Source organism: Notolepis coatsorum (genome assembly GCF_963971535.1).
Source record: "Notolepis coatsorum genome assembly, chromosome: 12".
NCBI lineage: Eukaryota > Metazoa > Chordata > Actinopteri > Aulopiformes > Paralepididae > Notolepis > Notolepis coatsorum.
In genome coordinates, this window is record NC_140176.1 from 43,236,825 (window position 1) to 43,252,565 (window position 15,741).

At 41.5% G+C, this 15,741-nt stretch overlaps 1 protein-coding gene across 1 annotated transcript in view; it reads right to left on the reverse strand.

Annotated features, from left to right (window-relative positions):
- Positions 1-3,993: 3,993 nt before the first annotated feature.
- Positions 3,994-15,741, reverse strand: part of rbm33a (RNA binding motif protein 33a) — a 168,060-nt gene continuing 156,312 nt past the window's right edge. The window contains exons 24-26 of the mRNA XM_084325823.1: positions 12,751-13,095; positions 8,511-8,599; positions 3,994-6,754 (exon numbers count right to left, since the gene is read on the reverse strand). Of these exons, the coding sequence (XP_084181949.1) occupies positions 6,706-6,754; positions 8,511-8,599; positions 12,751-13,095 (483 nt within the window). The 3' untranslated portion in view covers positions 3,994-6,705. The remainder of the gene's footprint in view (positions 6,755-8,510; positions 8,600-12,750; positions 13,096-15,741) is intronic.

Below are 15,741 nucleotides of genomic sequence, written 5' to 3' on the forward strand. Positions count from 1 at the left end.
TATACGTCCAAATCATGTTGTTTATCGAGTTATTGGCAATCAATCGCTATGTAGAGTGACGAGCTAGAGTGCCGGAACCTATACCGAGTGGCCGGAAGTAATAGGGCCGACCAGCAAAACCTCTACTGCGCTTCCTGTTAAGCGGTTGCGCCGATCGGCCACCAGATGGCGCTCCTGAACCGCCAGAGAGCTCAGTGGGTCCTGCTGGTGGATATCAGGCCAGCGGAGGGGGAATATGAATCCGATTCCAGATTTTTGAAATATTGATATAAGGACGCTGTACAGCGTCCCCCGGCAACTTTAGCATGGCCAGCAATGACGCTGTAAAGCGTTTTTAGGCAGTCAAAGTGTTAATGATGTGCATACGAGTTTACACACTATGAAGGTTTCATGATCTGCCTAAGATGATCGAAGAATAAAAACAGTTAAACAGACTTAACTCCACAATTAAGTAGTCTCTTCAGCAATTATTTTCTAACATGTATAATGTGTCTAGAAACAAATCTCATAATTTCCTTTACACAGACATTAACAAGTTATATTTTAATATGAAACTAAATTGCGTGATTATCGATCTTGGCATGTCCTCTCAGTTGATTTCTGTATGAAATGCAGGGATATTCCTCCATCTACTAATGACGGTGACTGAAAGACAACTGGGTCAACCACACCTCGTCACTAAAATAAGACATTCTGGCCATTCTTTACCAAGAGTTGCTCCGAGCACTTTTTAAAACCACACTTTAAAAAAGGACCATACCAGTCTAAATTTTTACTTCGCCATTACCAGATTGTCACCGTCTTTAAGACATTTTGCGTGTATAAGTGTATGTTTTGGTAGATCTCAGCCTACCTTTCACACTGTCGATGATGAAAAGGGTTGCAAATATGCTCTTTGAAACTTGAAAGGTCATTTACCCTTGCAGAAATCACTGTACCGTTTATTTTTGCTAATGTTACTGTATTACTACAAGCTATTCAAATTTGCACATCAACCGGGAGCACCCAGGAATTGATAACAAGTGCACCCAACTGAATGCAGAAGTTTGCCATGTGGAGCGACTAGTAAGAGTGGTAGCAGTGGTATAACGTTACAGTGGTTTTCAGAAGGCAGAGTTACACATGCCTTTCAAACTACTCTCAAGTCTCATGAAGAATCCTCCATTCCTTTTCAACATCAATGGCCATTAATGAATGGCATTTTAGTAAGGTAAGTGGATATCATCTAAAACACACACCGTATACACCTACGAACACAACATCCGTTAAAGACAGGGGGCGATCTCTAGTAATGGAGAAAAGTCAAGATTAGAAAGGTATGGTCCTTTTAAGCTACGACTCATGGACGGGAATCTTTACCAAGTTAGGCGGTCTGAGAGTATTTACAGAATGATTGTGAGTATGGCCCCAGGAGTTCCGTTTTGTGACAAATTCACTTAAATTTCAATCTCTCTCTCTATATATATTTGAAAATTTAAAAAGCTGCCAAGCTAACTGATCCTGCTTCATGACACTCCTTGCATGTGTCCATCAAGACGGTCTGACCTACAGAAATAGGATAAATATTGTAGATTACTCAGCTGCTGACCTGCAAATCAAAGTAGAGCTCCATCCCATCCACCTGATGAAAAATAAAGAGGCAGTTAGTGTTCCGCATTAAGATCAATTGACCGGTCGTGGCAAATAATGCCATTTTTCAGCCATGATGGATCTCTCAAGTTAACAAAGACATAACAACAGCTCAATATAGAGACAATATCATGTTAACTTGTTTGACTGGCAATACATCTTTCTATGGCGAACAACCTAATATCTTAAAACTTGTAAAGCAAGCAATGAGATGTTGCTCAAAAATAAAATTGGACGAGAGGCGGATAGCACACCTAAAATGTCCAAAAGTACATGTCAATAAATTCTTTAAAAGAAAGTACAAATACTCTAGGTTCAATATGAACCTGTTCTGGCATTACAAGACCACGTGTTCTTGTAATGATATGTCTATGAGTGGCATCGCCAATACGTTTTCAAATCCACAGGATTCACTTAGAAGTACTAGGAATTTGATCATTACTTTGGATCCCAAGTGTAATTAATGCACAACATCCTGCATAAATATATAGCTATCAAGTTATCAGGGCACACGGACCTAGTCATCGGTTAAAACTCAAAAAACACAAAAGGAACAAAATAGAACAAAACAAATCAAACAAAATAAAGTTAAAACTTACAACATATAAAAGCATTTGGAACCAGGCAACCTTCTTACAGTTTTACAAGTAGTTTCGGTGGCCACCACCATGTCACATGTGCAATGCCCAAAAATACACCCACATTTTCAGAGACCTCTTGTGTAGCCTAGATTTTCTATTTCTAAAGTGACTTCAATATCTTGTAACTTTTGACTGTGTTCAGACAGAACACTGCATGAAATTTAGAGGCGGAGCGATTGTAGGCAAATTCAACGGAAGAGGATCAGAAGGAGATCAACATGATGGCGGGGCCGAAATTTGGCGATAACCTTGACTCTTGAGGCACACGTGTGCATGTTTTCAAGTGCAATTTATTTTTTAAAGTATCAAATGGATTGCCAAGATGTGTTCCGTAGCCTATGAAACACATAATAGGTTACATTTGGAAATGGTCCCAATTTCTTTAGGTATCGGATGTGCTGCTGTTGAGATCAAACGCGCTTGTGTGCCAATTTCACCCGTTTATTCAAACTCAAACTAAAACTAGAACGAGGTCAAATTTCACATCACGTTCTGTTTGAACATAGAGTAAAGGGTAAGATCTATACTATACTATGTGCATGTGGTGCCTATTTTAAAACGTGTCCATTGACCTACACTCAAAACAACTCCTTGCAAAGTACGAGTTTACGGGTCTGTCGGTGTCAGAACGGCAGGTCATTACTCAGGCTGGGTATCGAAATTTGATTTTTCATGGTATCGATCGAATTGCTTCAATACTCTCGATTATGGAGAAATGCTGTGGTAATGAAATTTGGTATTGAATGACACCGTCATTTCATACCAAATTTGGATACCTAAGTAGTTAATCTCATCAGTGTCAGTGAGCCAATAAGCATGTTTGTTCCAAGATATAACATTTCTTCTGTTCATCCACAATCTCAAATCATCCAAAATGTAACAAAGTCTCCGATTGGCTCACACAGCACATAACTCAGCAAAGTAAGGTATCAAAAAAAAAAAAGGGTATTGTTTTGATAGCGGTATCGAATCCCAGGTATCGGTATTGGCACCCATTTTCAAACGATACCCAGCCCTAGTTATTCCTATGTCCTAGAACAGCCCCAATCAGTTGTTCAAGCTCAGGACCCGACTCCATGCCAAAGCTAGAAACCAGAAAACGAATGATGATTTGTGATGTCATCGAGATGTACAGCCTAGAGAGTTGCTCTTTTGGTCTGAGGTTTTCACATGCAAAAGAGTTCCATACTGATGCACCTACATCCCAAAAAAACAGTCTAGTTTACCGTCTTTTACAACCATTTCCAATTCATTACCTATAGGGGGCTGTATATTGGCCTGACATCACAGACCAGAACTAAACTGTCCTTCCTTATTTCAGGCCACATGAGACAATTATGAATGTTAACCAGTACAATTTGAACCGTCATTGGGCATAGGAATACGATTTTAAAAGCTAAAATTTAGAGGCATTCATTTAGTGGCATTTCCCTTTAAGGATGTGAATTGTGTGATCCTTTCGCTACACGGAATGTTTCTGCAAAATAAATAGTAAAACCCGTAAAGTTATTTGTGCATCAGGAATAAAAAATTTGTAAAAACATTTGCGAAATACTGGCCACTGGTGCAAGAGGATGCCAGGAATTGTCAAGTACAAAAGCACTGAATACTTAAAAGAAAAATATATAATAATCAGTACCTGGCAAAAATAATGAAGCTACTTAAGCTTAAGTAGCTTCAAAAGCACCAGACAAATGGACATCACACACAAACACATTTTTGGTCTAGAAAAGTTAACTGGCTTCACATACCTGCATGTTCATGGTATATTGGCCATATTTTTATTTTTTTTTGTTTCCCCTTAAAATGTTTTTTGAATATCTATGAACAGAAATGTGGTCCAGGCATTTTAGTTTCCGTTTCTACATACAAATGAAACACTTTGTAAATTATCAATGTCTGGACACATCAGTATTTTACATATAAAAAGTTAACTTGAGATACATACAACACATCTGTAAAGGAGAACAATTTGTATTATGTACATGATCACCAACACAAGGATAATGGTTGCCCCCTCATCTTCAACGCATAATGTTATGAGCTCCTTTTCAGTCAACTTGAATGAAAGTGGTCGTATTATTACTTAAGTAACTCAATTGTAGGTTTGTGCATTTAAATGTAAAAAAAGAAATTACGGGACAAAAAGGCAAAAAGTCTATATATATATAAAAAATAAATAAAAAAAACTGGTGTTTTGAGAAGGAAAAAACATGCAAATGTTTTGGGGTTTACTACTCTATGCTACTTTATGTGCTACAAAAAAAGGATACAAATATTTACTGCATTTATTGCAAATATTTTAACTTATGGTCCACCAAATCATGAACCAAACTTGTTTAGTACTTAAGGAATTAAAGGCATACTTGATGAGACAAAACAAGTGTGCAACTCCGAGAGATCATTTAAATATGAGTTGTTATGTGTCTAAAGTTGTAGGGTAGGTTGTAATGTTGTACAAGTTCGAAACCTTCAAATGTATCCTTGGAGTGATTCGCCCTCATAATAGAGTAGGACGTCACATCCAAGTATACCGTTAAATGTATATAATTACTGGTGAAATATGGGAGGAAGATGCCTTTATCACAGTAAAGGACGTGTTGTACTTGGGGCTAACCATTTTGGAAAAATGTATTATCTGGTTCAGAAAGAAAATTTTGTATTCTACATTGGGAGCTCAGCATTAATGCAAGTTATTCAAAATACTAGTCCAGTTATACTAAGCAACTAAATAAGAGCCACCTCTGTAGGAAATGGGGTCCTTATCAAACCAATACAACTGTGATTATAGTTGGGTTAATTTGTAACGAAACACAATGGCTTTATTGTCTGCATAGAAACCTCTGTGAAAGACGCGAAGCTTGCCTATAAACTGACATTTTCGCATTCTGTTAAAGAGCAAACAGTACTCTGCATAGAATACATATAAATGTTCACATGAGTCGGGGGAGGGGTAATGTGAAGACTGCGCACTTCTCTCTTAGTCTCATAGGAGTTGGAGACACAGGAATTTTCCAAAATGTATATAGGCTCACTTGGAAGAGGGGGAAAAAAGGCTGAGAACCCTAAAACTAAATAAAAAAGGCAACAACGTTTCACCTGTAGCCACGCGGGCTCTGACGAACATACGGGCAAATGTAGAACCTATGCATCATACTTGTACTCTGGAACAACGAAAATAAATTATAAATTCTAGGCTTAAGAGTGAAATGTACACAATCGCCACATATCTCAAAATGCCAAAAATATGATAACAAGTTAACTTACCAACCAACCATTTCAGTCTTGATCATAAAATATATCTACAAAAACACAGTGGCTCCTTCATAGTACACTCAAGACAGAGGAGAAATCTACATACGGTAATGCAACTACTCTGAACGCCAACTAAAGTAAACACAACTAAAAGATGCATTAAAAATGACCAGGCTAAATCCATTCCAGATAGTTACAAAATGTATTAATGTTACCATTTAAAATACCCAATTAGGATCAGAGCATGGGGCTATGCTTATTAAACAATTAAGTAAAGCTACTTCCAAAAGGCACTAGGCTTGAGGACACAGACAGATGTATTGGAGAAATATCAATTAACTTAAGAGAGCCAAGAGATTGTACCAAACAGTCAAATTATCAATTCACCAAAACAATGGGAATTAGGGGGAAAAAAAACTATGCCGATTAAGCATGACAACATTTCAACAGCCTCAAAGCTCAACACACAAACTCAAACCGGTGCACGGTGCCCTAACTCAACCGCTCCACTAGGGGGTGCCATTTGCACAAAAACCATTAGAGGATGATCTCTACCTGAAAGCAGTCTTGAATGAAAAAAGGAGACCCCAATAGTTATGAAATACTGCCACCTACAGTAGGGAAAGCAGCACTGCTTAGGACAACAGGCCCCCACTACTGCAGCAGTTCCTGAATCCGAACCAAAACGGAGTTTCACAAATCGCAAAAACGTATGAATACAAGAGGACTAAGCGGAGCAGGTAGACAAATCCCCCCAGAAGACGTCCATTTCCTAAATTGTTTGCCATCATTCGTGATCATCGACTTTAATGCTGAGGGGCACAACCATTATCCCATGTTACCCTGTTACTTGGTGTCAGTGTCCGATGCACTAAACACTCCTCTGTGTCAATACCCCAGTAGTTGTCCAGTATCTACTTTCCATCCAGTGTCATTTGATTTGAGTGTACAATGTTTAAAATGTTCCAAAGACAATTTCAACCATACGCAAACATGCAACTAATGGTGATGCTTTTCACTGTTCCTAGTCAGTTGGTGATGAATGGAGAACGGCGCTTGTGTGGAGAGCTGTCGACTGTCAATTGTTCTTATGTCTTGCTCGAGTTGCACACGAGAGCTTCCCACATCAGGAGAAAATCACGTCCCGCGCGAGGCAGCACGCTTTGCTCAACCACACGCCTCATCCGTCGATCAGCGACACGTCAATGTGGGACAAATCAATCATGTGCCTGTGTGATAATAATGACAATAATAATTACAATCACCGTCTCCACCGGGTTGCGATTCTGATGAAAACTCACGGTTTTGCTTTCATGGCTTAGTGTCGTCACTAAATTCATACACTCCAAAAGCTGCCAAATGTGGCAGACGGGCTACCTGAATCTAGCCATGGCCTAGCCGGGCTACCTGAATCTAGCCATGGCGAAAAGCTGAACACAAGTTGGTTGCCTTTAATATTCACGCAGCCGGGCTACCTGAATCTAGCCATGATCTAGCCTGATGATCAGATCATAAACTAACTTTGCCTAATAGAAGTCTTGCACGGAATGTTTGTGTTGTTCTTTTTCTTCCAACACGGCTGCCTGTAACCACTGGTAACCACTTTTAAAAGAAAACGCCTACTTTCTGTGCAGTGGTAGAGCAGGTAAAAACAATGTAAAAGCATGATATTACTGTTCTACTGTGACTTGTTCACAACATCGAGTAAGATAAGACACCAATTAATGACATTTCTTGTGATATCTTCGATATATCAACACATAGAAACCATTGTTTTGCACATAGCAACGGTTGTTTCTTCCAACATGGAGGACAAATGGGCATTCTAAACATTCCGTGGCAGGCCTCTATTGTCAAACAGCCACAGTATCTAGTGGATGACGCACAATTCCATCAGCTGGTCTAGAGGCGGGTTACTGCTCATGTGGCTTCCAGAATCCTCAGACCTGTCAACGACGGCCAACTTACTTGTCAAACCGCCATAGTGGCAAGTGGATGCAGAATTCCACAGGCCAGTCTAGAGCGTTTTAGAATAAACTAAATACTTTTAGACAGGTAGGTTACCAGTCAATGGCTATGTTCACACTGCAAGCCGTGGTGCTCAATTCAGATTCTTTGCTCAGCTTTTGTTTTTGTTTGGCTGACATTTTTTTTTTTTAACCTTTGGCCATTCCCCTGGCTCTTTTTTGCATTTATCGCATTTATTCTGGTCAAGGATGACCGACAGAAACAGGCTGAAGGGGTTCAGATGGGGGGGAAGACACTCTGGGAAAGGCACGGCTGCAGTCCGGGATTCGAACTCGCTAAACCCCAGATCCGTGACGAGCACGGTTGTCCCCGGCGCCGAAATAGCGCTCGAGGTACGTGGTGAGCTACTGGAGCTCCCCTGGCTGACATTTTTAAATCAGATTCCAGTGTGAACTGGTCATGCTCCTGAACTAACCTGCATGCGCAAATTAACAATAAAGAAGATGGACGTAAAACCTGTGACAAACGTCAATCTAGAGTGATGTAAAAATGAAAGTCGCATGACTGTTCAGAATGAGGTCGCATTGCAAAAAAAAAAAATGTATCTGATTTAGGTCCACATACAGTATTGAAAGTGGCCCAAATCAGAATGAAAAATATCAGATTCCATGTGATTTGTGCTGTTCACACAGTCATGAAAAAATCTGATACAAGTCACATATGAGCAATAAATCTGATCCAGGCAACTTCGGCCTGCGGTGTGAACATAGCCACTGTGGCTTATAGAACTGCAGATACTTGCCAGACGAAATGTACACGCAGTTGTCTGGTGGCTGTTAAACCCTCAGATCCTTACTATGATATTAACAATGAATATCCACACTCCTGCTTTGTCTTGTTCATTACAGCTATTTCTGTCTGCAACACCATCACCTTGTTGAAGTGTGTGGTGGCAGGTTAGCAGCAGATTAAAACTAGGGACTGAGAGGAGGACAGGACAGAGGGTGAACTGGTTACCTGTGGAAGCTCATCTGGAAGCTGGTAGCGTGCTGCGAGGTGGAGAACTGGGCGATGGCTTTCCTCTGCTGGGGCATCATTTCGAACATCTATAACAATTCAAACAACAACAAGTCAAACAATTTGATTGGTTTACTAGAAGGCCCCCTGCTGTCCAGGAGAGGGAGTGAGGGTGGTGAGGAGAGATACACTGCAGTACTAAAACTATAACACACTGTTATAACACACTACATGATCACAGAAGGGGGGCGGGTCAATACAGTCACTGGTCTGATGTGCCAGTGGGACGAACAGCTGGGGTGAATTTGGGACTTTTGGAGAAGATCAAGTGAATAAAGGTTCTATATGGGGGCTGACCCAGATGCTTCGAAGCGGCAATCGTTGCCATGGTAATCAACGGCAAATTGGTTTTACCCCTCCAAAAGTAACAATTAGCCCACAAAATAAGAATTCGCTTATTGAAATAATCAGCCAACATGATTTGCTAGGAATAATAGCATAATAATAGAATAATCAACATTCATCAGTTATTTTTAAACAAGGATGTTTAGAACTTTTAGACAACCTATCTACCTATTTAGCTCTCAATCTACCTGTGAAACTTTGCGTTTCTCGATGAGGCTACATTTCTTTTGTCCCGTATATATCATTGTGCCTCATTGTACGCTCATGGGTGATATGTGGCTTAGGCAGAGTGTAGCTAGCCTGCTCCAGTGTTTTCATTAACCCTTTAAATCCTCCCCCTTGCACAATATCGACAGGCCTCGTGTCTTGAGACTACAGCATCAGTTTTGACTCACTTTCTGATATCTGTAATAGTTCTTTATCACCATAGAGTAGGGGTGTAACGGTACACAAAAACACGGTACGGTACGTACCTCGGTTTTGAAGTCAAGGTTCGGTACGGTTTTCGGTACAGTGGGGGAAAGTTTGGCTTTCCATGTTCCACTCAGGGGTGATGTAGTGTGCAGTAACTAATTGTACTTGTAGGGCTGTCAACGAATATTCTATATTGAAATTAATAATCGACTTGTAAAAAATAAATAATAATAATTATTATTATATTAGATTGTGAAAAAAACAGCCCCCGGTGGGCGGTCGTTAGTGGTTAACATACCGTTGTATTCGTTCAGTACACTACACAGCCGTTCGGTATGGTACGGTACACACTGAAACTTGTTCGGTTCGGTACGGATACGTGTACCTTTACACCCCTACCATAGAGTCAAGTGTCTTTCTGTTATCTGTAATGGTTCTTATCATCATAGAGTCAAGTGTCTTTCTGTTGTCTGTAATGGTTCTTTATCATCATAGAGTCAAGTGTTTGTTTGACACAGGTGGTTGATGTGGATAAAACATCCGTTTTCAGTTGATGCACCTCCAGAAGGAACTGGAGGACTTATCCACAGCTGGCAACTGTTAGTAGCCGAGCGATTGCTTTGCATCCCTGCCAGTTCACAGCACATTATTTGGAAAACTGGCTTTATTGTAAGCAAAACAAGAAATTCCCTGTTGCCAAAGAATGTGGACACGTTCTGCCACACGACCTGAAGCAGGTTGAGCCTCATATCACTCAAAGCTCCAGGTATGTTAGTCTGTGTTCAGGCTAAGACCACAGAAGCTATTTCCATTGGGTGTAATTCATGTTTTCACTTTGATTGGATGTGGTCGTTAATTTAGTTTGATCAATGCACACTTAACACATCCAGCGCCAAAAACGCTGTACAGCGTTATTGCCCGCCATGCGTTGACCGCCAACATCGCTGTACAGCGTTTTTGAGATCAATATTTCATTTTTTTCACCATAGCATTCATAATTCATCCACCCAACCCCCGGTGCTGCAGCGGGACCCTAAATGGGACTGCAACGCCTCACTACCGCTACCTGATGGATGGTCGGGCGAGTTACACACTCAAAAACCAGATAGTGTCATCGGTGCGTCGAGGAAATTCCTCCGGCAGTCACATCTCGCTACGGGACTACAGACAAATATTGGTGTGCATATGGATCGCTGCCATAACACAATAATCTATATGATTTCGGCGTTTATTGCGCCATACAAACCGGAAATGAATCTAGGATATCGGCGTCGAATAATTGGGATCTTTCTCCTCCAGTCTCATCGGCGCACGGTAAGAGGGCAGTAACGTTATTTTCAACACGATTGTTTATTCATTTCACTGCAAACAGTCTGATCAATATATAAACCCATAGTAAATAAAGCCGTTACTGACGATCAAGGAATTATAAACGACCCCCCCCCCCCCCTTTCCTCCACGCATGATGAAGCATAATGTATACCGATCATATACATTTGAATTTTTTAATATAGCGTGTATGGGAAAGAAACGCCAATCGATAATCTATATATGCTTCAGGGCCTATAACTAGTTTTTGGAATTACAGCAGAAAAGATTAAAAACATACTTATATTCTCGGAGGTATTAACACAACAATGTATGAATGAAAAAATATAACATTCCAACATCCTGAACGATAGATAATCGATGTTGAATGGGCCATAGTAATGTCAATATAGCAATACAATTTAAAAAGTTATAGCCCTGCAAAGAAGGTAAACATCTCCATAGGCTTTCAACGGTGGCAGACTGGGTACAATGATGGGCACAACCCCCGGCGCCCAATGTGTTAAAGTGAAGGCACAATTTTATTTATTACTTTTTAATGTATTGTATTTATTGTGTTTTTATTAAGTCGCAAAATTACTTCCACTTTATTTTTGTTAACTCATTCAACGCCAGTCACGATGATAGTCGGGTTAACTCGCCATCGCTTGAGCGCCAATCACGAGTATAGTGGGGTTTTAATCATTATTTATTTTATTAGCGATATCCATTCATTTTCATCCATCCAGCCTGATGTTATCATTGGGAATGGGTCTGAGCTCGCAAAAGGGCAAATACCACCGCCTATAGTCTCCCGGATGGTAATGCACATCATTGGATTGGATTGGCTGGGGATGTGCATCAAAAAAAAAAGTACGGTCCGGGTTTTCCTTCTCGGGCATGGAGTATCGTGTTACCACATTGACTGGGGAGACTGGGAGCAGTGTGGATTATGTGTTTTGGACTATAACGTTGGATCTGAATAAACGCAATCAATATTTGGAATGGCGATCAGGAATTGGATTCATCTTTTTGCAGAACATCAGATGTGCGGTAAGGAATCTATGTTACCAGTCTGGGGTTAATCAGATGTTTTTTTCACAGCGATCACAACGTGTGTGTGTGTGCGTGCCGTTGGTGCTGAGCAAGGCACAGATAAGCGATTTTTCAGCCCGCTTCTGTATCGTGCATAAGTACACATACTATCGATAATCTAGCGTTTATTTGAAAACGATTCATAAATCAGCCGAATAATGACGTGTTTTGTGTATTCCACTAAAGGGCTATTATCGCGTCTTTCTCTGGAATTACTAGAAATCTCCAAAACTATACTCTTATTCAAAACGGAAATGTAGCGATGAAAAAACAATCCGTTTCGTACATGTTGACTGCAAGCAAGTCATTGATAAGCGACGGGTGTATTAGACCCATAGCCATAATTTAAGATATATTTTAAGCACTCGCAAATATCCCCATCCTCCCATTGATTAAAGCGCTGGCGTACTAGGCCTAATTTCACAAAAGGGGCTCGGCGGTCAATGAGTTAATGTTAATCCTAAGGCAATAGAATCAATGTCGTTAATGATTTAAGATTTCATGTAAAGGCCAGGGTGACAAAAGCCTAATTTCTTTTTGCTTTTCACAAGCAACTGATTTCACTTTGATTAGGCCTGTTGAAGAGGCTATTTTGTTCAACTATGGACACATTTATTATGTTAGTTTTAAGTCAACACATGTTTTTTTTTATTATTTTCTTGGCATAGGCTGCAAAGGCTATTTCATTTTCATAAGAGTCGTTTCGTCATAGAGTCATAGATTAAGGCTGTAATTTATTTAATTAAATTGCACATTTTGTAGCCAATTAAATGTATAAAGAGAAACAACCTCAAATCCGATTTTGCCTTTGTTTCTCAATAATAATAATAATAATAATAATAATAATAATAATAATAATAATAATAACAATAATAAAGCCTAATGATAGCATGTGATAAAGACCTAATGAATTAGTAATAACAGCAGGTTTTAAGAAAGTACACAACAGGTAGCTGATAATTGGTCATTGCGATTAGGAAAAGCGTCAAGGCGGGACAGCCCTGCCACGGGGACCAACCAGTATGGGGCCGATTGAGTTGAGCAGGTTCTTCAGCTGGACGTCCGTGGTGGACGAGGAGAGGCCCTCTATGGACACGGTGCAGGGCTCCTCTGGCTCTGCCTGGTGGGCCACCCTCGGGCTCTGCCTGGTGGGCATCGCGCGTCCTCTGCCCACCTGAGTGGTGCCCGGCACCACGCCTCCTCGGCCCGTCTGAGCGGCAGCCGGCCCCGCGGCACCTCGGCCCAGCTGACCCGCGCCACCTCGGCCAAGCTGACCCGCGCCACCTCTGCCCAGCTGACCTGCGCCTCCTCTGCCCAGCTGACCCGTGCCTCCTCTGCCGCGACCTCGGCTCGGAACGACCACCTGCACGCGAACCGACCGGGGGAGGGGGGGGGGGGGGGGGGGGTGGATCGGCCACAGGAAGGGAGAGAAATCAGTATGCATCTCTTGTTGTTTATGCACGTTGATGTTTTAATGATAACGTTCCAAGCGTGCAGAGGAGAATCATGCGACACGTCTACAAAGGTGGAGATGAACATTTAAAAAGCTGACGTGTGTATGTGTGTTTGTTTCCCCCCCCGGCTCCTCCCTTTTCTGCAGGTGCCCCGGAGGCTCACGCTGCTTCCACTTGATTGACTTATCATATTCGCTCTACATACAACGTCAACGTCAGAGCGCGGAGACTGTGCTACTCGTGCATATGTTGTATCTTCATAGGGAGCCGGTGAGTGAGAGGTATGTTTCTTCAGCCGCGGAGGAGAGAGAGACCCCAGGAGGAGGGGAAAGAGAGAGGGAGAGAGAAGGGTGGGTGGAGAGAGAGAGGAGCGGAGCAGGCATTCTGGTGGATGCCTCTCCCTGTCAGCGTCGGATGAACGCGGTGGCTGTGACGGCAGCCTAGTGGTGACAGGCATGCAGAGAGGCCAGGGGACCCCGTGTAGGACCCCCCCCCCCCCCCCACCCCCCATGTCACACAGCGTTCAGCTTGTCAATACTACAGCACCTGGCACAGTGTCTAGTAGGGGTGGAACGGTTCACATTCGAACCGTGCACCGTTCGATACGACCTCCACGGTTCGGGGCATGTGTGTATTGTTCGGTTATAACGTTAGCCGCAAGCTAACGAACATTAGCCACAAGCTAACCGCGGAAATGCTCACAGCGAAGTGACTCCACGACACAAGATCCATTAGTGGGGAAGGGGGGGTATATTGACAAGGCTTGACAACAGAAGTTTAATGATAACTTCACGTTTATTAGCTGTTCGTTTATATTATATCATCAGGGCTTCTCCAGGTTCCAATGCTGTGTGTTACTGTTGACTATTTACTTCCTGGTGTGATGTCACTTCAAATATGGCTAGCAAGAATCTCAAATAGCAAAAGCGAGTCAAGTTGATTAGGTACCATGCAGTGAAAAACGGCATAAGAGAATACTTCATAATGTTTCATGCATAATATATATTTAGTACACATGATTTATTTACTTTAAATAACAGTGACTTTTCCTTTTTGATAAGAAAGTCTAGTGCTTGTTGAGCATATGCATACTCTGTGCATCCCCATAACAATTGTGTGTATTGAGATGTACTGTATTGTACCCATTCTGCAATCTGTTAATACAATTTTCAATCAATCAATACTTTATGTTGATGGCCTTTGTCTATAATGTGGCCACAAAAAATAGAATTATTTTGTTTGTTTGCACTAAGTTAATACTTTGATAAATGTTGCCTATATTTTTCAGTCAGTTCGGTCTTTGTGTGCCAGTTCTGTCTTTGTATTTAAGGCAAACCGCTGTAAATCAAATTTTTTACCAAATAAATGAGAAGCATGTTTAAATCAGCAATGCCCCTCTTGCTGTACCAACATCTCTCCTAGCTCTAACCGGTCACTGTCAAAATAATGTGCCTGATGTCAAACTGCCTCATTCTTTCAGTTTTTGCATGACTACGTCCTTGAGAATAACTGAAAAGTTTGATTATTTTTAGGCTATATATCTTATGCTGATGTATGGTATTTTTGGAGCGTTACATTTATAAAAAAAAAAAAAAAAAAAAAAACGTATATCGAACCGAACACCGTTAAACCAAAACCGTGATACGAACCGAACCGTGAATTTTGTGAACCGTTCCACCCCTAGTGTCTAGAGGTGCTGATTCCCGCTTCTTGTTTTTGAGTGACCTGCAGATTCCGATTTTGTCCGATTCTCTTTCAGGCCCCGTTTAGACGGAAACGCTAGCAGGTGAATCTGCAAAAATATTTTTGCTGATGTGCCTTTTGTTTATACGGAAACGGCGTTTTTACGGGGTGAAACCGCAAAAAAGTGAGACTACCTTCCAGGGTGGAATTCCTAGAAACGCAAAAGCTTTGCGATCTCGTCTAAACTATCAAAACGTATAAATCTGATAAAACGATGACGAAAGGTTTGTCACGGCTCTGGTCGCGCGTACTGCTTACGTCACAGGTAGCAGGTATGCGCCAGTAGCCGAGACGTAAACAAAGCAAGTATGTCTGACTTATATCAACGGAGATCACCTGAAGGCTACATTGGCAGTACTTTTAACCCTTTCACTGCCACACGACAGAAGGTTACCCCTTTACTATCACACAACCGGCTGTCGTGTGGCAGTGAAAGGGTTAAATACACAAGAATCTGTCCCGCGTCGTGAGTGGACCCACTGTCTGTGAGTGACTCTGCTTTGGTGCAATCACATTCCCCATCCACAGTCTGCGAATCAGAGGCAGAGTAGGGCGGGTCTTCACAGCACGTCATGTGACATATGCGCCAATCGTGTGACAGCGGGTCTCCGTCGTTACAGCGTCGTCTGCACGGAGAATTCAACTCCAAAACGCTCGTCTAAACGTAAAATTAAAAGTGAAACCGCAAGATGACTTTTGCGGTTTCTGTTCACAAAACGCTCGTCTAAACGGGGCCTCAGTCTATACTATAATTAACTGCTGACTTTAATTTTGAACTTTTCTTTAATGGAAAATTCCATTGTATGTTCATA